Here is a 25659-nt window from a genome sequence, read left to right on the forward strand (position 1 = left end):
GAAGAGAGGTGTTTTTCTTGTTAAAAGCCATGGTTACCTTGGTAAATAAAGTCTCAATTCTGGATCCTCTATGGAGCAGCATGATCATTTTAGGGCTAGATATTTGCTTTAGACTTCAGCACAATCAACACTTATAAAGCTTGTAGACTTAGTTTCCTTGAGTTTGATTTGCGGCTGGCTCTTTCTGATAGAATTAATTCAGGTTTTGCCACTAATGCATCAGTCTTTCCACATCCAGTTAACTGTACCAAAGCACAGATCAATTTGAAAAACAATATTTTTGTGTTTTTCTTCATTATTTTGCAGGATTTTATATATGTGGATTAGAGTGTGTTAAGCAATGCAATGTAGAGAGAATGTATTCTGGACATGTGCATCACTGAGAAACAGAGTCACTGCAGCTGGATGTGTAGATACTGTGCTAGTATTTTAAATGTCTGCAGCTACCCCCACACATACACCTCCTTTACGGATCGGTGATAGATTAGCAGTAGTTTGGAACGTGTATGGGAATGGGACAGGTGCTCACAAATGCTGCTCATGCAAAGAATAAAAGAGAAAAGAGTTGGATTCTGCAAATATGACATAAAAGCTGGCCTGTGTGATATATCAAATTTCAACAAAAATTTGAAAGTGTGCATTCAGTCTGAGCTAGCTAGCTGTTTAAGAGAGTGTCACAGCTTGAATTAGGAAATGCACAAAGTGTCTGATGATTTGGCGTTTTAATAGTGAGGATTTTTAAAAGTAGTTGAATAGTTGCATTAGAATTAAACATCAAGCCTTAATAGGGACTGATTTTCTTAGTTGTGACAAACATGAACAAGCCAGGATGTGATTTCTGTTTCACGATTAACAACTCATCTGACTTTGGTGCTGTGGTGACATGGAGTTCGTCTTCTCATTTCTGTGGCATTCACAAATGGGGCTTGGTGGTAATTTATTTCAGGTGCCATCAGTTGTAGCACATAACGTAGGAGGTTTTTGAACCTGGTTCCTATTGTAAATTGTTCCTGAAAGATCTTCCTAATCTTATTAATATTGACTGATTCTTTGTATTAGGATTTCCCAGGGATTGGTGGAGTCTAAAGGATTAGAGGCCTCTGAGTCAAGGATGACCTAGATTCTGATAGCTTTTATTATGCAAATCCTTACAATCAGAGGTCATTTATGGGAACATCTGAAGTTAATGTGAGTTCATATATCTGAGTGCTCTCTGAAATTCACAAGTGTTTCTGTTCCAGGTGAGTACAGTGCAGTTTATTAAGTATTTCAAAACTGCTTTGAGGTAGAAACATACTCAAAACATGATGTAGGATCTTAGAAGTCCAAATCCTTTTGGCTGCTGCTGACAGATTGGTCCTGGAGACACTTTTGAAAATGGAGTTTCCTCTGAAGTTCCAGTGGGGGGGTTGGAAATTTTATTCCCTGCCCTTTCTAATGTGATATTTTCAGGAAAATTGAAGATTGCTACCAACAAAGCAAGTTATTTATTTCACTTTCATTTTAGTAAACAAAATTCTCTGAGCTTTTTTTTGTTATCTTAAGTGGAAAAAAAAATAAAATAAAAGACAAAAAGCAGCAAGAAATTAAAAATATACTGGCTTTCCCAATTCAAAACAGAAGAATGATTTATATGCATGGCCATTTTTCTCTTCTATATTTACAAAGTGCTCTGTGACTTGAAGATCTGATAAGCAGAGAAAATAATATTTCCCCCCAAATGGTCCTTGCCTGTTATAGTCCAGCTGTCCCTGCTGTTTCAGCGGGAGCAGGGATCAGCTCAAAACCAGGATGATTCTGAATGTGACTCATAGATAAAGGCACAAACATATTTTCCTTTACAACGACTTCTCAGAGTTCAGTACCCGGAACTCAGGCCACAAATGGAAAAGCTCTCTGCTTGCTTCTTTAAATATGTTCTCATTATTTCTTCTATATTATAAGGCTAACTACTTAATTATATTTTTCTTGTATTAATATTTGCCTTTTTATATCATGTCTTTCCTCTGTGAAAGTGAAAATATATAAATAAACGGAGCAGACACATTCCATTTTAGGCCAGTAGTAGAGTAGGAATTATGATTTTGCTACTTATGAATAAACAGAAGGGTTCACCCTAAATATTCAAAGCTGACTCTGAAAAGCTTAATGAAAAGCCTTCAAATTAAGCAGAGATTTTAAAATGTATGAGTGGCTTGTAGCCTATCAAGCAAGGAGTCAGAAACAGAGGTGAGGATAGGGCATAGGGAACTGGGCTTTTTCCTCTGATATCACCATACATGCTGGGACAGGTTCTGGTTTGTTTTGTTTTAGGTTAGGGTGGCAGCCTTAGGTCTGGACCCTAACTGTGAAAAGCTCTATCAGCTGGCACTTGGAGCATCTCTCTGTTCCTCTCGCTGTACAAGGACAGGCAGAATTCACAATTGCAGAAGAAATCCTGTAGGATGGGGATCCAGTGCGTCTCGTTCTGAACAGAGACGTTTTTACCAGCTCTCTTGCCGCCCCCACACAGCGTCTGTCATCTGCTTCACGTGTACCTCCAGCTCCCTGTGAGACAAATTGCTTTGCAGCTCCCTGGGCTGGCAGCACAGCATCCTTTGACATTCCCCAGGGCAGTGGTGCGGCGTGGTGCATCCTGCTACCTCGTGGGATAGACCAGCAGAATGTGGGTTAATGGGGCAGGCATGGCACAGAAAATAGTCTCTCTGGCGGAGTCATTAGGATTTGCTGGCAGATTGCCTGCTCGGTTGGTGCAATTTTACACTCACTTTTCAGAGAAAGCTTAAAGGGGAAACCTCTGTTCGCTCTGAGGCTTTACAGCCAGGAGAGGCTGGGGCTTGCTGCCACTGTCCAGATATCTGCTGAACAGCTGGCTGGAAATTCTCATCTGAGCACTTACTCAAATGATTTTGTTGTTGTTGTTGTTTTGAAATTGGTAGTCAAGACTGTTTAGAATGAATGGATCTGTGTGAGATAGCTTGGTGAGATTGCTGTTTCCTATTTCTGGGCTTTCCAAAAGTCAAAAAGCAGAGGCTGAGGTACATTTAGGGGAGAAAAAAAAAAAAAAAAAAGAGAGAGAGAGAAAGCAGAACACAAAACCTTCTGCCTGGGAAGGCATAGCTGAGCAACTACAGCTATACTTCAGTCAGTACTATACACACATAACAAATATTTTAGGTCTCAGTCCTGCAACAGGCTTCAGCAGCATGTGAAATTAATAGGAGCTGATGGCACACGGCTCCTGAAAGGGCTAGGTTATCACAGCTATAAGACATTGTAATTCATTACTTGTGTTAAAGAATTAATGGGAAGAATACCATTAGGCTAGTTGTTGTCATATATTAGACTGAAACACACATAAGTTTTGGAAAAAAAATATTATCTGATACTATATTTATTTTACTTTGTAGCTTAAAATGGGATTGCATCAACCAGTATTGAATAACCAGTGTCTTTTTGTCTTTAAAAACTTCAGGTCAGTTTTCCTGTGAAATATGCAGCCCTAGTTAATGCTTTCTGATCTGGAATTAGAGAGCAAAAGGGTTAAATCTCAATCCCTCTCTGATTTATATTTCCCTCCCCTCCTTCCCAGCTGTGGACATGGATGGAAGATCTGCAGAAGGAGCTCTTAGAGGATGTCTGTGCTGACTCCGTGGATGCGGTTCAGGAGCTCATCAAGCAGTTTCAGCAGCAGCAAACAGCCACCTTGGATGCAACCCTCAATGTTATTAAAGAAGGGGAAGATCTAATCCAACAGCTCAGGTAAGCATCCACCTGGAGGACAGGTGTTGAGAAATCTGGTCTTTGCTGTGGTTTGGGTGTGCATAAATGGGGAAGTGTAAGTTTAGGATTAATGGGGAGAGTTTATTCATTCCTTGCTTATTTATTATTCTTCAGTTTCTTTGAGTAATATATTGAAATTGCAATGAGTGATTTATGTGGACTGATTAGAGTAGTCTGTGGATCAGCATGGGTTGCTGTTTGACAGGGAGATTATTTATAGGCACAGTGAAGTGAATTGAAACAAATGCGTTTCAGGTGAATATTTTTAGTTGGTATTTATAGAAGATTGTTAAACGGTTGTGAGCTGAGGCCTTGTGATTTATGTGGTTACTCTTGGTGTAAGAGAAGTGTATTCCTCATAGTAAAACATGCATGTCTAACAATCTTTGCTCTTTTATTTTGCATGCAGCACCCTTCTATTTATCTTTGTCCATGAGGGGTTTATTCTTACTGTCAAGAAGGGTTCTGTGCTGCCAACTCTATTTGCATTATGAATTAAAACTCATTTTATCTGATTTGAAATACACAAAGTGACTGGCTCAGAGAAGTTGGGTGTTTGGATTTATTTTTTTTTCTTTCTCAGTCTGTAAGTGTAACAACTAATATCTGCAGAGCACACAGTAAGCTTACCCCAGAGTTTTAGTTCTGAGAGCTTTCTCACTTGTTTTTACTTACAGCAATTTTCTATACCTTTAACGTCATTGACAGCAGTGGATTTTTCCTGCATACTAGAGATGTTACTGAGTTCAAAACCAAGACCATTGAGTCCCTTGTTCTTGAGACATTTCTTTATTTATTTTTATTTATATTGTTACATATTCCCCTCATCTACCTGTATATAGTGTGAATATTCTTTCTACATGTGTAATATCCAAGTGGTACAGGTCTTATGTTTTCCTCCCCAACCTGAGATTTTTGAGTCTGATGCCTTCAGTTCTTGCATAGGAAGAGCCAAAGGTGCCTATTGCAAGGTGGTAATGAAGCACCCTGGTAGAACCCTGCAGGGTTCTAGGTCTTCTACTACAGCCAAATGCTGAGCTTTCCCCTATACTTTCTCTTATCACCCTGGATGTGGAGTCTTCTCCACTGGTTGGGAGAAAAAAAGAAAAAAGACAAAAAAAAAAGAAGATTTGAAAGTCTTTTCTAGGTTTTGATTGTCATTCAGTTGTAGGCAGCCACAAGGAGAGACAGACTGTATAAATGCCTCTTCTTGGTGAAAGAGGCTTACCTGCATCATGGAGAACATGGAACCCAAGTGGTATTGTTGGCTGAGACCAGAGTTGGGAAGAAGGGATCAGAGCTAGGCTCCATCCATCCATGCATCTTTGCTGATAATTAGGAAGGAAACATGCTTTGCTTGGTTAGTGTGCTGCCAGATGGAGGGGGCTATAGGTAAGAACATACATATGGCTTGCCCCTACCAGGTCAGCCAAAGGTCTGCGTGGCAGTTTCCCGTTGTGCAAAGAAACATTTTGCTAAGTTTAGGGGATATCTATGAGACCATGAGAAAGATGGCGAAATGTTTTACTAAAACATTTTTTTCTTGCTACCCCACCTGTTGGTATACCATCATGAACACCCAAAGAGAGAGAAGACCCTGTAAGGGGCCTTGTATAAGGCCATCAGGTGGACTACTGGAAGTAGTGCTGGTGCAGGCTGTGGGATTGGCCTAAAGGTTTTTGCCTACACCTGAGTCAGCAGGAAGGCAGAATGTGGAGTTGTACAGAGGCCAGGCAATATTTGGAGCAGAGAAGTCAGCAGAGCATCAGTATGAATAGCAGTTATTGGAGAAAGTTTCTTGTAGTGGCTACAAGGTCATGCTGGCAAAGAAGTGAACTGGAAATGTGGGAGTTCAGCTTTTTTTAATGTAAACTTTGTCAGTTTTTAAACGGTGGCCTCAGGTTTGAGACTTTTTTTAGGACTGGTGTCACACTTATGAAACATTTGTGAAATGCCAAGACAGGTTTTGAGACAGTTGTATTTAACCAAGAAATCATGTTTGGGGATCTGGCTTGTGTTCTGGGCAGTGAGCAAGGTGGTATAGGGTGAGCATCTTTATGTGAAGTAATCCCCTACTTCTGGTGAAGTTAAGGCCAAACACAGAGAGAAGCACACAACTGTTGTCTGAAATAAAGCAACCCTGAGCACACACAGTGATTTGCAGAGCTGAACTGTCACGATGACCTCTGATTCCAGTATCAGTTTTGAGCTATGGCTAACTGCAAAGCCTGTAATGTGATCCTGGACTCTTTCAAAAAGTGAAGAACTGCATAAGAAAAGCGTGAAACCACCTGTGTGTGTGTGCCCACTTGAACATCTTTTGTGGCTGCTGACAAAAGTAAAGAATACAGAGATAAAGGAATGGAGGAAAAAATGGAATTGCTGCAATCTTTCCTTAACACAGCATTGCATTTCACAGTGTGGGTCACCTAGTACCTGCTGTGAAGAATGGCTGAAGACTGTAAGTGCTACAACGCTGAAGTAAATGAAATACGCTGCTCTTACCAAACATGTTAAAATGAATAAAACTAATGGGGCCTTGAAAAAGTTTCCGTTTCTTGTCCTTATCTCTGAGAGCACAGATATTCATTTAGAGAAGACCGTTTGTGTAATAGCACACTGTCTCCTTCAGCTAGCACAGGAAAATCTCAGCTGTCCAAACCAGTGAAGTACCATGCCTGGGAACACACTTCACAGAAGATCATCAGAGCCTTCAGTGATGCTTTGAATCAGGAGACCATGCCCATCAGGAACACAACAGGCCTGGCTTAAAACATTATACATATCATGGCTAGCACTGAAACGACTTTTTTTTCAGTCTTTGTTATCAGTATTGTCCTGAGGTGAGCATTGTTCCCTGCAATCAACACAAAGGAGATCTTTTGAACTGCGTTTCCAGGAGCACTACTGGGGGCAATATTTTAGCACATCTGTGGAAGTCAAAACAATGACTTGCTCCAGTGAGATGTGAAAGAGCAGGAATGTTAGGGCCAAAAATAAGGCAGTTAGAGTCATGAATCTTGCTTTTTTCTTTTTTTTTTTTTGCAGTAGTTCAACATATGAGCTTTTGATAATCAGTAAGTTTCACTAAGCATTCAACCAGTTCAGGTGCTTAAAGTGATTTCAGGAGTACAACGTTCATTCTAAGCAAGCTCAACAGCAGTGAACAAAGCCTTATTATATGTTCCCCAAAGTCTATTTTGTATTTTTTTCAGTAATTTCCCTGCATTGTAAACTCTGATTCATGTCCTTTCAAAGAATACTAGGAATCTTTTATGAATTTTTACCCAGAATTTCTCATCATCTGACAAACAAGAAATCTAGTGGTAGAAGCATCCAGTCTCAGAAATTTCTTTTTCCAGATAGAGATCTTTCCCAAAACAGCCTATATAGTGATCTGAAGGCCTCATCTGAGGAGACTATGAAAAAATAACATTACTACAGCTAAATGTTTAGATTGCATCAGCCACTGAAATGCAAGTGTGGCTTGATTTGAAGAGTGAAATATTTAATGAAAAGGAATTTCTAAAACCAAATGTGCCTTTAGATCCCATGTGAGATCTACCACTCTTGAATAATTCATTCAGTCATTTAGATAATATATGAATAGTAATAATCCTGCATTTGAATGAAGACTTATTTCTTGTCCTTTTATAGAAGACAGGTGCTGACTGAAGGAAGCAGAACTTGGCTGAATGTGGCGTCACATTAAGCTGTGGTTTCAAATCTCACCTTGTTATATCTTCGTTCATCCTTTCTCTGTACAGCTAATGTCTAGGCAAAGAGAGACCCTGTAGTCACCAAGAAGGTGAAAAACACAAGATTTACAGAATGGGGCAGAAACTGCCAGCTGAAGAGAGTAATATTGGTGTAATATTTTCTTATTGGCAAAGGAAGTTGGTAGTATATGCTCAGAATAATGGTGGATCATCTCCTTCCAGCATTCATCAGGATTCAGATGATTGTTGAACAGAATCATCTCTTCATTGTGTCAAACAGAAAATATTTGAGGGAAAAGCAGAGAAACACATCCACAGAGCAAGTTACTAAGCACTTAATAGTATTCTGTATTTTTAACTGTATTCTTAGTCCTCATATGTTCAGGAAAATGTGTTTTTTTTCTTTCAAGACATATAATGAAATCAGAGTAACATGGTTTTTGTTGCCTTGGAACCTCAAAGGTGTGTTTTAAACTTGCCTAAAATGACTGTGTCAGTGCCTAGTTTCAATTTAAAACGTCTGTAAAAGGTTGTACTTTTTACCTCAATTACACTTGCTGACAGTGTTCAATTAACATTTAAGTTGACTGTGTGTTGTTTTGATCTGACCCTACGTGATGATAATGTGCAAAGAGCAAAGTACAAACATTTCAGACAAATTCCACAGAAAACTACCTATACTTTGCTAGATGTTTATGGAAGGAAAATTCAACACAGAAAAAGGAAATAGAAACCTAAAAAATTGGAAACACTAGCACTGTTCCTCAGTGGGAAGACTCCATGGACACATTTACTTGGCAGCCCAGATTAGCTGGCCAGAAGAAGGGCTCCCAGCTGCGTTTGGTCCCTGTGGGACAATGTGGTGACCTGGCAGTGTTACCTGACATTGTCCTTGTCCTCCGATTTTGTCAGCCAGTTCCCTGCACATGTGGGAGTTTGATAAACCAGTAGTCCAGTGTATGCCATTGGATTTGTGATTGTGCTGCCACCACCACCACCTTCTCCAAAGCAGAACTAGAGGTTGATAGGAAATACTGATGGTAAAACCTGCTGGCTTACCCATGCCATCTGGTTACACTGCGCAGGGTATCTGATAGGGCTTTCAGTTGGTTTGCTTTAAATACCCAAACAATGCAGCTGCTAACACATGACTTTAAGCAGGTTGGACAGAGAAAATCACTGCATCTAAATCTTGGTTTTGCTGAAGTACCAAAGCCAAGCATTTAATTATGGCTTCAGACTTTACTTTCTGGTTCTTGTTAATGTCAGGGGACGTTCCATGGTACATTCAAGAGTAAGTTTCAGCTCATTGTGCCTGAAAAGGCCCTTTATCTATAAAACGTACACTTAAATTTACTGAAGACATAACAGACTGCTCATTAATATATGAAAGAGCACAAATAGCAAAGAAACTGTCAGGACTCTCCTATGTCTGTGCTAAGATCTATTTCAGGTACAGCAAACTTCCCCTTGGTACCCAGACCAGTTAAAGGGTTTGCTCCCTTCTGTTCCCTGTATATGGGGAGCACAGATGGAGCAGTGCCTGACCCCTCCCAGGAACATCTCATTTCACTTACTCTGGTGAAAGGACAAGTGGATGACACCATCTTACAATGTTTGAAAGGTGTTTTCATTCAGTGGAGGTTTTGCACTGTGTTCTGAGACTGTTGCATTACTAACAAATGCAGAGGAAATCAAAGCATCCCTGTCCCTAGTCAAAAATGCTGGTAATTCTGATTCAATTAATCTATACTAGAGCAAATGCTCAAAATTAACTTGTAAAGGCCCAGGTGGCTAAATAATAAGGTGGCTAAATAGCAGCTCTGAGCTTGGTGCCCCTGGGCAGTGTGAGCAGAGGCTGGAGCAGGTCACTGTGCAGGACTGGCCAGGATTGCCAGCCAGACTCCTTAAGAGAGCTATTGAGATTGATGTGCCATTCTCTCCCCTCTCTGCCCCTCTAACCCCTCACAAGCATGTAAGGTCACAGTGTCACAGCACAAGAAAGGATGATCCCCTTGTTCAAACTTGGTGCCGAGCTCAGGAGCCGCAGGATTTCAGCGAGTAGCAGCGATGAGTGCTGCACACACCTTCCCTCAGCCCTTTGTGCTTGGGCTTGCTTCTCAGCAGCACGCAGAATCACAAACGTGTAGTTCTTGCTCTTTTGCCTGCCTTGAAGCTCAGCTTTAACCATGCTCTCTGCCTTGCCACAGGGACTCCGCCGTTTCCAACAATAAGACTCCACACAATAGCTCCATCAGCCACATCGAATCTGTACTTCAGCAGCTCGACGAGGCCCAGGTACAGATGGAAGAGCTCTTCCATGAGAGGAAGATTAAGCTAGATATTTTTCTTCAGCTCCGGATTTTTGAACAGTACACCATCGAGGTAAGAGCTGGCTGCACGACCTGAGGAAGGTAGGGCAGGGGGAAAGGGGTGTGTGTAAAGGTACTGTGTTAGGAAACACCCCCAGCTGCTTGACTGCGCTCAGCTGTCCAGCGGGAAAGAGTGATAAAAACACATTTTAAATTTGGCATCTTGAAGGCAAAAATATGCTTTAGGATGTACTGCTTAAATGCAGTGAAATAGCTTCATATTTGCTCAGCTGGCTGTATGCTGAGAATCTGCCTGCTCCAGGGAGAAGCTGTGTAAGGTGTAAAGCACTGTTACAGTGCTTTATTGGCACTAGTCAGGGTTTGCAAGTTCTCCATCACTTGGCAGTGAGGTTTGTCTCTTCCAATACAAACATAGATGCATGCAAACAGATGTGTGATCATCTTTAAACCTCTGAGAAAAAAAATATATATATATCTATGAAGGGAGAGGATAATTAAAAGCTGGGCTTTGAGCATCACAGTGGATTTTTTTTTATTTTTTTATTTATTTACGGGGGGGAGGGGAGAATAGTAGAAGAAGCTTTTAAGTAATTTTTATGTGCCTGTTTAAAAAGGTCTTTCAGTTTGCCTTTTTTTTTACTGATATTTTGAAATCAAAAGCACTGGAAGGAAAACTCATCAAAGCATTAATAATTGAGGTATTCTTGGACAGAGTAACTTTAAAGAGACTAGGCAATCTCATTAACTGCTTGCTGTAATTCTGATAGGACATGGTGCAAAAAGAACAACATGTAAATTAACTTGCACGCAAAATCCATGAAAGCCAAGTGTCAGCACACATGTCCTTCCTGGGATGCGTTCCTCCTACTATATCCCACTGGTCCTTGTTCAGGTCATGCAGCACTTTAAGTGTTTTATGATGAGATATTCCTGATATCATTTGTAAATCTATCAGCAATCTCAAGGTGGGTACTGGTAATTAATTGGGAGCTTTAGTATGCTGGGTTACAGTTTGTGTGTGTTTTGAAACATGGCATGATGAATTACAGTGGACTGAAAGGCTAGGAACAGGGGTTTGTATATGTTTTTTAATTGGATGCAAGAGATAGAAATCAGTGAGGAGTATCTGAGCTTTCTTGTTGTGACTGGTAAGTTAGGTATTGTACTGAAGGCTGTTCTACAATGCTTGTTATTAATGTAAATTAGATTAATTAACATTGTTTTACTCACCAGTTACATACAGGCTTCCTGATACTGGGAGGCAGTATTCCCTGTGAGTATGTGCGTATATGTATAAATACGTACGCTTCAGATTGGATAGCATTGCTGTGTGAGCAGTGCTGCCCTAAGACTGCCACATTCCCAGCTCAGGAGCCTGCAACTGTACTATCTGCTGTACTTAAATGGAAGATATTTTGATACCATGGTGTGGTGAATGGTGAGTAATTAAGGCTTGGACTCTAAAGATAGGAATTATAGGTGAATAAATATACGTGTGCCTACCTATAAATGGCACCTGTGTTTTCAAAAATGAAGCAAAACATGAATAATAGTATGTGCTTCTGGACACCCAAATATATCTGTTGGCAGTATATTTTGAACCTGTTCGGGTCATTCATTAAGATCTCAGCCTGTCTGTATTTCACTGCAAATTCCAGGTGGGTTAAAAACCAAACCTCTGTTTTCAAATTCTTTTCCTTTTTACATTGTCACCCAACCAAAGATCCCAAAGACCTTTACCATTATAGATTGCTTTATTGATGGGGCAACTGAGGCATCATATGATGTGGCTTGTCCTGGCCCATTCTGTATGTTGTGCCAGAGATAGGAATGCTGTGTGGATCCCTCTGTTTTGTTTCAGCATGAATCCTACTTCGGTGTATTCAGAGATAACATTTAGACCGTCTGTGATACATTAAGATATTTAAAATTGGAAATGTACTTCAGTCTTCTCAAATCAGATTAGCTAGAAAGGACTTTAAAGAAAATCATCACTTAGTTGTCAGTGTAGATTTGCTACTTTTTTATCATCAGAACATCTGAATTCCCTCTGCAGGATTAACATTACAAGGAAATATGAGAACATATTTCATAGGGAGTTTATGGGCAGATGATTTTTATTTAGAAAGCTCTCTCTTTCAGAGGAAAATATTTTTATTTTAAAATAATTACTACATTTAATTTATAACTGAACACAGAGTAAAAGTTATCATATCCATGTCAGTATCTTAAATTTTATAAGTACATTTAGCGCTCAAACAAGAAAAAAAGTCTGATTAATAAAAAGAAAAGTAATTTGAAATACTGTATTAAATGACAAATTTATGCTGTGCATTTCAAACAACAGCTGAATTAGCTCAAAGTGACACAATAATGATCTTCAGAAACTAGATTGCAGTCAGTTGCCTCAGCCGTATAATAAAGATTACAAGTCAGTAGGAAACTGATCAACATTAGCGCAATTATCTCACACCATTTTAAGAAGGAAAAAGATGTTTTCATCCCCATAATTAAAAAGCATGTAGTATTTCTGATGGTTAGCTATTCTAAGCTTGTAAGGGAAAAAGATGATGAAATTTAAACTGAGAAATTAAATATCTTTTTTTTTTTTTAACTAAAGATGAGTAGCTTGGGCTATGGCTGGTAATGTATTTGGGTTGTAATTTTCCATAATAGCCCAGATCCAGCATAGATTAAGAACAGGGAAGCAATGTGTACCAGTATGATTCTCAAATGAATTTCTCCTCCTCTAGCCTAGATAAGCCCCCTTCCATCTGTCCAAAGAGCGGCGCCATGTTGAACATATCCCTAACAAAACCCCTCTACCTGCTGCATCCATGTTAAATATCTCTCCTTCCTGCAAATCACCTACAAAAGTGGGCCCAAGGCACAGTGCTGTCGTAGCAGAAACTCTTCTCAGCATGCTGGAAATCTCAGTCATCAGCATCCTGTTTTACGTAGAGCAGCTGAGGAAGTTAGAGGTTGACACAGGATCTTCCAGCCTCCTTGTCTAAGAACATCATGCACATTACCTCCCCAGAGAAGGAAGCGAGCAAGAAGAGCTGGCTGGCAGAGTGCAAGGGCAGTGCTGCTACGGCAGGTTTGCTTCAAAGGGACCAGGTTGCACAGGCAGAAGTTTCCTTGAGAACCCTGAAGCTGCTCTGTGCAGAGCAATTTGGTACATAGGTTGTAAGGCACCTGTGCTTTCACAATAAAAGCACTTGATTGACATGGGTTTCCAAATGGAAGTTTTACTGGATTTCCAAAAATTAGCCAGCAGATCTTGGTCTGATAGCAAAACAGTGGCCTGGTGTTTCTGTTCCAGCCATCTCATTTTTTTTGTCTCCATCTCCCAAATCCAAATGCTCTCATTCTCTTTGCTGCTTCTGTCTTGTTAAGCGTTGTGTTTCCCACTTTTCCTATGGGTGTCTGTGCTCTCAGCCTTAGTTGTCAGGTTCTTGAGTTCCTAGGAAGCCCATGTGATGAGGATCCTTCCCTGGGAACTGCTCAGAAGAAAAACTTGCCTCTCTTTAATGAAAGCCAGATATGTAACTGTGGGAGCCCATCTCCTCCCAAGAGTTTTGGGGAAGGTTTCATATTAGAACTCAATCTCAGAGAATAGTTGCATCCTGTGTAGTCTTTCCATCCAGTTTTGGTACCAAACATGTTTTCTTTCATTGCCTTTCCCTACTAACGTCTCTCTCCCTTTTCTAATTGATACTGCAAACTAAACGTATTAGGGAACTTTTCAAGCTCACAAATGGTCATGGACTATTTGACCTTTTTTTTTTTTATATATATATTTAGAAAGTGTCTGACTGCAATTTGTTTTTTGGAAACTTTCATGTTTTACTGTTCTTCCCAGATATTGAAGTCCATGCCATGGACCACGTAACCCTTTCCTCTGGCACTTCTTTCTGGACTTGCACTGTACCCATCCACTTCATAGCTGTTGTGGTTTTTGGACTTTTCTATGATCTTTTCCTCCCGACAGAGGTTTGGAGTCCAGACAAACTTCAGAATTAACGGTACTTCATGAGCAACACTCACTTCCATCTACTTAGGCATCATTAACCTTCTCTGTGCTTCAGAGGAATCTGCCAACTATTGTCTCATTTTGTCTTCAGGAAGAGTATTTTATGTAAAAAGAAGCCACCTGCCTTTTTTGTTGGTAGGGCAGAGCAGCTGTCTTCGTTTAGGACTTCTAAGGACTTGTGAGTTGCCTAGGCAGCTTTTGTGTTGTATTTGAGTCAAGGCAGGTTTGGCAGATATGAATTTGGATGTGAACCCAGAGGCACATAGCATGTGCTGCCTTTTATTTTTTTGCCTTAATCTCATTATATTGACTGATATTTACACTGTAGGTTCTTGGGGTAAAGTATGAAATCCAAGCGATGACGACACCTGGAAACCAGCATAACAGAAATATGAGAGAGCCTTGCTATCCCAGTGGGAGATTTTTCTGCCTTAGGTTTTAAAACCATAAAGTGACAACCCATTCTTTATTTAGGAAACGTGTCTAACTTTGATGCCTGATACGTTTTATTCCTTTACCAAGTCGTTGCACATTCCAAGACAAGATGGGTTCATTAGGATTGTATGGTGGGGCTTTCTGTGTGATGCATGCTATGACTGAGTTCATGCAGCCAACCAAGTAACTCAGGAGATTTCATGCAATGCGAATGGAGTAGTTGATCCACTATGAGGAAGTAGGGTATAAGACCCTGGGGACAATAGCTGGCAGGCATCAGCGGCAGTGCTGGCACCACACTGAGCACATTATATATATGAAACATAGTAGTATCCCAGAGATATAGCTTCACTAAAATCTGTCAAGTATTCTTTGACTTGTGCTTCAAAAATAGTCACTTAAAGGCTTATTAACCATTATTTGGGTGGATGTTAATATTTAGTAAAATGCTGGGTAATTGCATAAGAAATGAATGGTAAAATGCTCTGAATTGCAACCCCTACCACAATGAATACCACCCAGAGCACAGACCGCATCTTTCTGCATATGTTTTCTTTGTATCTTTTGTACAGTGTGTGTGTTGTTGTTTCCTGCAATACACGTGGTTCTGTGCAGTGCTAGGCAAAGCCAGTCCACTGTAGTCTTAGAGCAGGGTGCTTTCTATGCAAAGACATAGTCCTGGAAGGGATTATGGGGTCCCTGCTGTACAATATAAATTGCATCTTGTATACTGGTATCTTTCAAAAAGTACCACAATCACTAAAATCTTCACCTGCTGGTTATCCAATTTTCCATTTCACTTGCTAATTAAATTGTTCAGCCTTGATTTCATTTGCTGATTCTTTTGGCTCTTCCCACCCATTCCTGTAGAAGGGAGCAGAAGCCAGCTTGCAGACAGTAGTTTGATTCACTGTTATTTACAACTTACTTGAGTTTCCCATTCCAGGTTTATAACATTAGCAGGATCTTTCAAGCGAAATAGCTGCCTGCTTGGAGGTACAAGATGCTTTATAGCCCCTCACTGACTTATAGCTGACACTCAGATGTGAGCTTCTTTATAAGAAATAAGAGTTGCTGGAATCTTATAATGCCCCATACTTAGGTGTTTGTTGTTGTTGTTGTTGTTTGTTTTGTTGCTTGGTTGTGTTGTTGGTTTTTTTCTTTTTCACATGCATAGGTTTCAAACTGCACATCACTTCATTTTAAGGAAAGCAAGGCATGAGTCTCTCTTGGGTACCTTGTCTTTAGAGTTCAATTCTATTGTTTCTCTTGATATTTTTGGGACTCAGGAGCCAGAGGCACTGGAGCGGAATCATCACTGTGACAGCCTTTTCACATTTCAATAGCTCAGGTCCCTACTAAGCCAGTATTGTTTCTCTGCCACATGTCAAAAGGAATGGGTGACAGCATTGTCACACTGCACAACGTCAGTCCAAACCAAGACCTGAGAAGAAGGAACGGCAAACTTTCTGCATGCGTGGTTTGTAGAAGTGACAGTTTCATTCACCCTTTCCTACCTACATCTCCGACCATATACCTGCAGTTTTAGCCTGCTCATTGGTCTGCTTATAGGGTCACATTCAGTCTTGTGCCCTTCCAGCGTCCTCTGAATTCCAAACCAGAGCTGAGTGCTGCTGCCCCTGGCACATCTGGTTAAAACATAAAAATGATAATAAAAGTATGTGCCCTGGAGATCTGTTTTCCCCTACTCTGTTATAATCCCTTTCTTTCTTCACTCATAGACATTCCCTTAGCATCCAGGAGTCAGAATGATCTCCTTTTTTTTTTTATTCCTTCCTAGATCACATCTGACCTCCCATCTCATCCACCCCCTCTCTTTTCATATTCTTGAAGAGAGGTAGATACTCCCTTTCCTTGGTTCTGAGCTCTGCCCTGTGCCTGCATGACTATTCTTCCCATCCTGCCTCATCCCTGTACTCTACCCACACTCCTCACCTTTGCTCCTCCTCCTACCTCCACCATCCTTTCTCTTGCAACCTACCTCCTACATTTGCTTGTTCTTCCCAATCGTCTTTACTCTTTTCCAGATCCCTCTCACAAGCCCACTCTCTTTTTGTTGATAGTGGCTGCTCCCAGGGTAGAACTTTCTTTTTCCTCCTCCTCATATGCCCATTCCCTAGCCCATACTTCAAAATATCAGCTCCTATATGATTCATTCACCATATAACATTTATTTTCTCTTGCTTGATTCTTCATTTTCCTTTCCATCTTCTTCAATTGGCAAACATATATTTTTTTCTGGCTGGCATTAAACAAGAAGACTTTAGGTGTCAAACACTGAATTTGGGCCAACCAAGCAGCATTCAAGGCTCAGCAGCACCATTTTATAGAAAATTTCAGCAGTGGCATCAAAAAACAGATAGGATTTAGATATGAAACCATTGCAGATATACAATTGCCTGTGCAGAAGCTGCTTTAGCTTGAATAGGCTCTTTGGCCTAATCCACAAACAACTGCACTACAGAAGTGAGATGGCAGGACTGTTTCTGTTGTTATTAGTGCTATTACTTTTGACCTGCCCACTACCTCTCTGTGCCTCTCCTCTCTCTCTCCAGGGTTGAAGATGAACATGTTTCTCTCCCCACAGTCTTGTTATCTGCTGGCGTTGCAACATGGTAAATCCAGGAAGCAGCAAAAGCAGCAGTTTTGCAGCAATAGGAATTTGGGTATATTAAGTTGCTGCTTTAGTAGGATGCCTGCCTAAAAACTATGTGGTCTAGACTGTGGTTGCTGTGTCTGCACAAAACACAGACCTGGCTGATGTACTCTGTATATCTGTTATGGTCTTGTGATAGTGGAGTTCAGCACAAACCCAGTATTTGGTCACGTGCTGAAGTGAACTCCTGGGCTGTCCCTGCTGCTGTCATGTGGATATCTCAGGTAGCTCATTTAATGCTAGCTTGGGTTCTCTACCTGCATCATTTCTTCTCCCATTATCATGACAGCAGGAGAATCTGTTTCTAGCTTCGTTGTGTCTTTCTCTCTCGTTTACACTCTGGGGTCATTTGACCTCCTTTTATTGCTTTGAACCTGTTTCTTGGCCACCAACCTTATATGACCTGCAAGGAAAAGGAGTGTGGCTCCTTCCAGAGTCAGCTGGAGAGTGGCTGACAGTGAGGTATGCATCTAGCTTTCCTCTGAGCAGTGTGAGTACTTTGGGGTGCCTGCCACTTTTGCTATTGCAGGCCTGTGCGCTGCCACTGTTGCTGCTCTCATGACCCTCCTGCTTTGGTACAATTTCTCTCTCATGCCACAGCAGAACAAAGCAGAGCTCAGGGCTTCTCTTGTGGCAGCACTCTTCTTCTTTCAGGGCATGTGAAGGATGCTAAGGTCTATTTAGAATCACAAACACTGTGAAGGAAAATGAATAAACATAAGAAGTGCTATCAGTTCTTCCCACCGAAAATCCAATAGACGAACAGAACAAACTCTAATCAGCCATTCTTCTGGGTCAAAAGGGAATTAAACAAGTTCATGGCCAAGCGAGCCTCATTTATGAGACAGTCCCTGACATAGGCTCAGTGTAATTGGCTCTTACCACAGTTCAAGAGAAGCTATGAGGCAGTCCCTGTTATGAGACAGTCCCTGACATAGGCTCAGTGTAATTGGCTCTTGCCACACACAGTTCAAGTAGTTTCATCTTGTGTAGTCCCAAGTTTCACCATAGATGTCAATGTCTGACCTATTCTGTGAAAGCATCCAAGGTCCTTTTTTAGGCTTGAAAAATATACATCTGTAGTTAACAGAGCTGCCTAATTACAGCCTCTTTCTAAAGAAAAATAAATTTTCCCTATACCCAAGTCAATCTAGCTAGGCACTCAGACTCTGGGACCATTTCCAAACGGTCCAGTTTGAAATACAGAAACTGCTGGGATTTTGAGGCATTGGCTGTACAGACAGAAAAGGAAGTGTCTTAACGAGATATGCCAAGCAGCACAGTCTCTGGGATAGGGCACCAGATTGGGACTCAGGAAACCTGGGTTGTTATCACAGCTCTGCTATTGCTTCTTTGCCTCCGTGTGCTTTAGATTCCCTTCTAGCCATCTGCTTGTCTCAGTTACTCAGAGCAACGTACCCAACCTTCCTGTGCACACACGTCGCTGGAGGAGCTTGGTGATGTTCCACCTCTCGCTGTGTCTGACTCCTTCCTCTCCTCCCCTAACCCAGCACATGGGATAATTAGCACTGCTTCCTCAGCTCCCACTCGGAGACAGCTCCCCTCCTTTGTTCCTCTTCTCCACTGCCTGTGGCTGAACTAAGGAGCCTTGCTGGACCTGACTGACCATCCAGAGCCTCACAGGCACAGACACAGCTCCAGCTCATGGCCCTGACAACATGACATGGAGCCCCCGGTCTGGCCTTGCAGCCCGAGGAGTTTACCAGCTTGTGTCCTGCCTGCCCTGCCTCCTTTCCTCCACCTGCAACCAGTGATTTGAAACAGGGAATGTGGATAATGGAGCATGAATCCCTCAGCGCCTTGCAGTGGATAGCAGGACACGTAGATATCCACGTGAAGCTCCTTCTGTGCTAGGAGCCTGGTGAAAGATGGCTGCTGATGTGAGCATCAGGAGCACGGGTTGCCCAGGAGGCAAACCCTCTCCTGAGTGCCTATAGATGCCTCTCTGCTCTTCACCTGTCTTGGATGCTCAGGGACAAAAGCCAGTGCAGTCAGGAACAGCCCTTTTCCTGTGCATGAGTGGAAATTGTTGTGGATTTAATGATAAAATCAGTGCTGCTCAGTGTCCCTTCTCCTGCAAATGGAAAAGTTGCTAAGAGAAATGGCATCACAGTGGAGAGGCTTAGCCAGGCACTCGTGTAGTAGTGCTGGATCCCAGCCTACTTGAAGATGTGGAACTATCTGTTGATTCACTCATAAGTCCATCCTTGACTTCCCTGGCAGTCCAACCCTCCAAAAGATTTGTATTTTCCTGTCCTGGAGATGATGTCCAGAGACATAAGCAGGATGGAAAGAGATTGATCAGAATCCCCATATTGTAGCATGGCTGCAAGAGCAAACTATTGTAACATGTTCCTTGACTGTTTTAATGTTTTGTATTGCAGTCACTTACAAATGCTTTTAGACATCTTCCTGAGTGCATATACATGGGAATGCTTGCAGGGAATTGGGAAGTACTTTGCAAGCCCCTGCAAAATTTCAAGTGATTGTTTTAGCAGCCTTACGCTCAGTGCAATGAATTTGAACAGACAATATTTTTAATACCTCATTAAAATAAAATAAAAAATCCTTTGGTTTGTTTATATCACTACTAAATCCTACAAGCAGAAGGGGCTTTGCATTGAACTGTGTTGTTGTCATGACTGTAGGAACCTGTGCTTACTCTAAATTCGTTCCATTTTTTACTTTAAAACAAGGTCAAGGCTACCTCAGTTCTGATTGCTATTAGCCAAGGATCTTTCTCTAAAGTAAATGTATCTAGTAAAACCCTTCTCCAGCATCTACTCCAACCATTCCTCCATAGCTGTTTAATCTGCCAAGAAACCTCCACAGTCCAGGGACCCCAGCTAAAACATATAAATGAATCAGAGGCTGCTGGAATCAGGAATGGGGCCAAAGAGACTGTAGAGATAGTTGTTATTTAAAGGTAATTGAGTGAAATGGGCGCTGGAAAAAGCTGAAGAAAAATAGAAGGTCATCGGAATGTTCACACTCTGCCTTCCACCCTGCAGCTGAGATCCCAGGTTCTTGGTTGAGTAAATCTGCTTTTTCGCTTCTCTCAAACAAGAGCCTAGAAATTGTGCTTCTGTTTTCCCATCTAATGCAAAGCTCCCATCCATACTAATGTGAGAGGGGCTGAAAGCCGGTCCTTTTGGGTTCCCTTCTAGTGCCTGTGTTGGATTTAATGTTATGCTTTCTGGAAAGGAAAACCAAGTGGAAAATTTTGAATCCTGGCTACTTGGGAAGCTAAACATCTCACTGCACACTGGCACTGAAGAGTGCTTTTAGTGAGAAACAGAGAACCTCTCACTACATGATAACATGCTCAAGTGTGAATTTAGATACCTATTTTTAGCTCTCTTGGCTCTAGCTATGAAGAGCTGACCAATGAATGTGAATTCAGGCATATATTTAATAGTTCTGAAATACTTTAAACAATTATATGCTGCACAGTACTAGCCTATGTGTGTGATTTAATTCCCATTCCCCTTGTCCCACTTCCCTAGTTCATTGTTGCTAGCACAATGTAGCAGAGTCGAGTTTGAAGGGAGTCTGGGCTGTTTGAGTGGAGTTAAAGCTTGCATTCGTTGTACAGGCAAAACCAGAGCAGGACTTTGATATTGGTTGGCTACTTGTGAGCTAAAATGTAAAACACAGAAGATATAGTAAATGGACTGCTAGAATCATCAGTCTGCCTGTTTCAATTAGGAAGCAGAGAGAGCAACAGAAGATTTTGCCTGTTCCCATGAGCTATTGGCAGGTAACATTGGTCTTTGGCAAGAACTGGGTCCTGTTGTGATGCTACTGGTGATTCACCCAGCCCTCGAGTGTGATGTGTCTGTGCTGTGCTTTCACCATCTGTAAAAATGTGTTCATAGAACTGTAGAATATCCCGAGTTGGAAGGGACTGACAAGGATCATCAAGTTCCGACTCCTGGGTCTGCACAGGACCACCCAAAAATCAGACCCAATGTCTGAAAGCATTGTCCAAATGCTTCTTGAACTCTGTCAGTCTGTGACCACTGCCCTGGGATTATTATTTATATTCATTCCCCAGTATGAAATCTTTGAGATTCACAGAAGGAAGTTTATACAGGGCCTGTTCCCACTCCAGCTAGCAGAAAGACCCTTAAAAAGACAAAGTCCTTGAAAGCACAGACTGAGACAACTGCAGTCAATGCTGGGGGGGCTAACTCACCAATTTCATAACAAAATGTTAGGTGTCATGATGCATTTTCTGTGAACAACATGTAGATACTGTTCACAATGCATTATATTAATATATAACTTATAATATATAATTTATAACAACATGATATTATAATATATTCTGCAAATGTATTATTTATCCCTGTTTTAGAGCTTAATGGAAGCATCTTATAATTTAAATTCTATGAAGAAAAATAATAAACAATAATAATAAAAAATATTCCCATCTGTAGTATGTAACACATAGTGTGCTACAAGAAGTTTTTAGAAATATTCAGGCAATTTGGGGATTATGTAATCACAGGTGTCAAATATTTTTTTGCAATTCTGACAGCATTATTTCTTAATTTAAATTTGAATTTATTCATAAGCACTATCTCTACCACCCATGTGAATACAGTGAGTCTTTTCTTACAGCGGAATGTGGAAGGGAAAAAGAAGTTGTCAGATTTCTTGCTGGACTAATCATCTTTCCATGGATCCTTACCTAAGTAAAATGTTCACTGTGACCATTAAATGGACAGAATCTAGAGTGTATTGAGGCAATGGTTTGGGGGGTTTCTGGATCACAGTCAAAATGTGAAGTATTTCAGTGATCCATACACAGTTTGAAAGTAAGATTTTTCATTGATCTTGAGTGCTTACAGCGTCTTATCTTCTGCCCATGAAGGTTACAGCAGAGTTAGATGCCTGGAATGAAGATCTGCTGAGACAAATGAATGATTTCAATACTGAAGACCTCACTCTGGCTGAACAACGTCTGCAGCGTCACACTGAGCGGAAATTGGCCATGAACAACATGACCTTCGAAGTCATCCAACAAGGGCAAGATTTACACCAATACATCATGGAGGTCCAGGCTTCAGGTCAGCAGAAAAAATTGTTTTATATGAGAAAAAACAAAAGAACCACCCCAAACACACACACACACACACACACAAAAAAAAAAAAAAATCCTGTATATCAGACAAAAGTACCCCAGTACATACAAAATACATCAACTTTTAACATGAGCCACTCTGGCCTATAGCTGTCTCTCCACACCCAGAACTGTTCCATAAGTTTGGGAAATTTTTGAATTCAGGATTATATGTCAGAAATCGCTGTTTCTTTGAAACCAAAACTCGGTGTGAAAGTAAAGCTGACTTTCAAGTTCCATTTGGAAACTTTTACAACTGCAGGATGGAGTTTGTTGTCAGTTCCAACATGGAGGGAGAGGAGAGGGCAAGACACATTACACAGGTAAGGACACTTGTCCTTGTACCAGCTCCAGAACAAGCAGGTAGTCATGAGTTATGAATACTTGAGCTGGCCAGTCTGACCTCAGGTCTGGATAAATTCTAGCTGCTCTAGACTCCTAAGCTTGTAAACCTTTCTGCAATTAGATTTTATCCGGAGGCAAGCTGACCAGATGTGCTAACTCGGTTCTCCTCACACTTGAGTATCCCTTCCCTGTGCCATGTTTCTGGGTGCAGACATGCCCGAGGGACAGAGAGAGGTGGGGGGAGAGAGGAGCTAGTTATCCAGAAGCCCTCTGGAAAATAATCCAAATATGAGAGCCTTGAAATGTACCATGGAATTGAATTCTTGTTTCCAGCCAGCTCCAATTGGAATTATTTTGTGTATAAAAAGGCAATATGATAAACGGTACTGGAATTTTCCTTTTCAATGTGCACTTGAAAGTTAAAGATAACTAGTTGGATGCAAAAAACCTTTGGCATGTGCTTTTAAGTGACAGACTTGATTCATGTTGATTGGGAGTCTGTCTGGTACTTATACCCTGCTTCTCAGCAGTAAGATCCTGTTTCCAAGACATCCTATGAATCAGGATTTTTGTGTCCTTGCATTCTGCATTTGGAAAAAAGAGTGTTGTCATTCAAATTAATCACTGCATAAAGCCCAGAAGTGAATGTTACTTGCAAAGCATTTTAACCTTCTTGAATGTCTGGAAAGAGTGCAAAGCAAGAGTGATTCCTGTTCTTTCCCTCCCCATATGCACTTTCAACATAAAAAAAGATTTTTATGGTTTTATTCTTTGGCAAACATTTTACTCTTAGGCACCCACCTTTAAAAAAAAAAAAAATCTGGCAGTATTCAGCCTGATTTGGCAGGCTGCACTCAACAGAGGCTTAAAGATTGCTACAAGAGTATGTTGTGAACTAGACAAGCCGGTGCATTGTGTGAACCATGTGTGTAAGCTTGTAGGAGATCTGCCCACACTGTGTCTGGCCCTGTGCTTCAGCACCCTTGCTTACTTGCTTTCTGGGGTAACAAATTAGTCCTAATACATCAGTTAGTATGCTTTTTTTTTTTTTTTTTTTAGTACATCTTGGAAGCATCTTAATACGAGTAGGAATCTGTGGGAGGTACAGAATATGATCTAGAACAGAGAGCAGTCAGGAGTCTCAGGGACTGCTTTTTTTTTTTTGATTGCAGACAAAAGATCAACAGCTAAATGAAGTGACTTTTAAAATGTTTTTATAAGATTATCTAAGATCTCTTTCTATAAAGCCTACCTGATAAAAATCCATTGCTCCCAAAGGCAAGGAAATGGAAGCCTCATGGGGATGCACAGTAACTGTAGTTAATCAAAGGTAATGGTCATGTCTGCCTTGTGCAGAATGCTAAATGATGGGAGAATGGCAAAATAAGGGAGAGAGATTGCTCCTGGGACCCTACTGTTTCTTATTTTAATAAAGGAAAGCTATAGTCCATAAAAACTTCATTTAATTTTACTCCGTCTTGCTAAATCCTATATCACAGTCACTCAGTGCAGAAGTTAAGGGATGATTGTTCTTACTGTCAGAGCTGTGAACTTGTGGGGGTTCTGGGAAATCAACTGCTATTGCTGCTTCCCATTGTACAGTGTCACCACTGCTACAATCAAAACTCAGCTCTAGCCATAGAAGTTAAAACAAAAAAAAAAATGGTGATTTTTCAGGGACATTCCACCTAATCAGGCACTCTTAATTGCCTGAAGTTTCTTCCCTTCCATGTAGTTCTCTTTCAGCTTTATTCATTTTAACATGTCACACAGGAACCAGATTCAATTTTGATCATTCTGGAGTTTGTCTTGGAGGTCCTTAAGCTAGGAAGTCTGTCAGATAAAATTACATCCAGGTTTTTTTCCATGCGTGCATGACGCCTTTTTCACTTGGAAACCTTGTGCAGGTACACAAAGGTTTTAGACATGTGCCCATGATTTTTTGCACATCTCATGCAGATTTGGAGCAGTGATTCTCAGGCTGTGGAGTACCTGGAATTCTCTATGAACACTGTGGTGTGGGTACAGTAAATCCAGTTATCCTGCAATGGACCATGTCAGAATCCATGCAGATATACAGGGCATCCGTGTATGTGCCACATATGTGCAAGTTCACTATTTCCAAAATGCCATACAGCACAGAGTGATGTCCCATGTTTTCTTCCACTAGTCCAGCATTTGTGGATGAGCCTGCTTTAGATTAGCCTGTTTTTCACAATGAGAATTATAACTCTTTGAATGTTAAAAAACTCTTTTGAAACTCAAAGAAATGTTTGTTTTTGTTAGGGAATATGTAAGATCTGGAAGTCAAGTCGTGTTTTCTGAAATTTTGCAGTACTTTCAAATTGTCTTCCTGTCTGACTAATACCAGTGTCCTTCAGGAAAGAGGTTTGCATTAGAGAATATTGTAACAGTATTCTCAGAAAGACTGGACTTCTTAATGACCCATCAGTTCTTATTTCAATGAGTCTATATTCTGTTTTTCCAGTTTGATTGCAGCTCTATACATCAAAGTATCCCCTGATTAAAGGGGATCTGTGTGCAAAAATTCTCAAAAATGGATATTGATTTTTGGGTGTCTATCTTGATAAATTAAAAGGTCTGGTGTTTCTAAAAGAGGCAGCCTGGAGATTTCTGAGAGTTTAGGATCACAGCTCATGGGTGGTTTAAAGCCTCAACCCAAGTGGCAGTGATGACACGTTCATGTCACATTCATTATCATACGTCCCTCAGTCAATCTGCTTCTAGGTACTAAAAGCAGCTACACTCTGATAGCTGATTAATTGACTACACACATTTATTTTGTTATTAATGTCCATTTGCATTGTTAATATCATTGTCACCATGAGCACCACGGTCAGGTGTCACTCAAGGTTTACAGAGCTAGCTTTTTATGTGTTAGAAGCAATTTCTCTAAGCCTAGCATGAAATACACTGAAAAACTGATGTCAGGGTAATTTACACAATCCCTGCCTGTTATGTGGAAAATTCAAAGCCCTTTGTGTCCTGGGTGTCAAACTAACATAATTCATGTCTTTTCCCAGCATTGCATCACTTAAAAGGGAAATGCAAATCTCTTTCTTTTTGGCTGTGATGTCATTTCTGGGATTAAAAATACATACTGCAATAAGGAGGACAGTGTGCTGTTCAGTTACAGGCTTGTAACAGTTTGGTCTAAGAAG

At 40.8% G+C, this 25659-nt stretch overlaps 1 protein-coding gene across 17 annotated transcripts in view; it reads left to right on the top strand.

Moving 5' to 3' along the window:
• KALRN (kalirin RhoGEF kinase) overlaps positions 1–25659 on the top strand; it is a 504304-nt gene that overhangs the window by 302647 nt on the left and 175998 nt on the right. For all 17 annotated transcript variants that reach the window (XM_068687540.1, XM_068687542.1, XM_068687541.1 and 14 more), the window contains 3 exons: positions 3593–3762; positions 9713–9887; positions 21884–22079. In XM_068687540.1, coding sequence (XP_068543641.1) covers positions 3593–3762; positions 9713–9887; positions 21884–22079 — 541 coding nt within the window. The remainder of the gene's footprint in view (positions 1–3592; positions 3763–9712; positions 9888–21883; positions 22080–25659) is intronic.

The sequence above is a fragment of the Anas acuta genome, chromosome 6 (genome assembly GCF_963932015.1).
Source record: "Anas acuta chromosome 6, bAnaAcu1.1, whole genome shotgun sequence".
Lineage (NCBI taxonomy): Eukaryota > Metazoa > Chordata > Aves > Anseriformes > Anatidae > Anas > Anas acuta.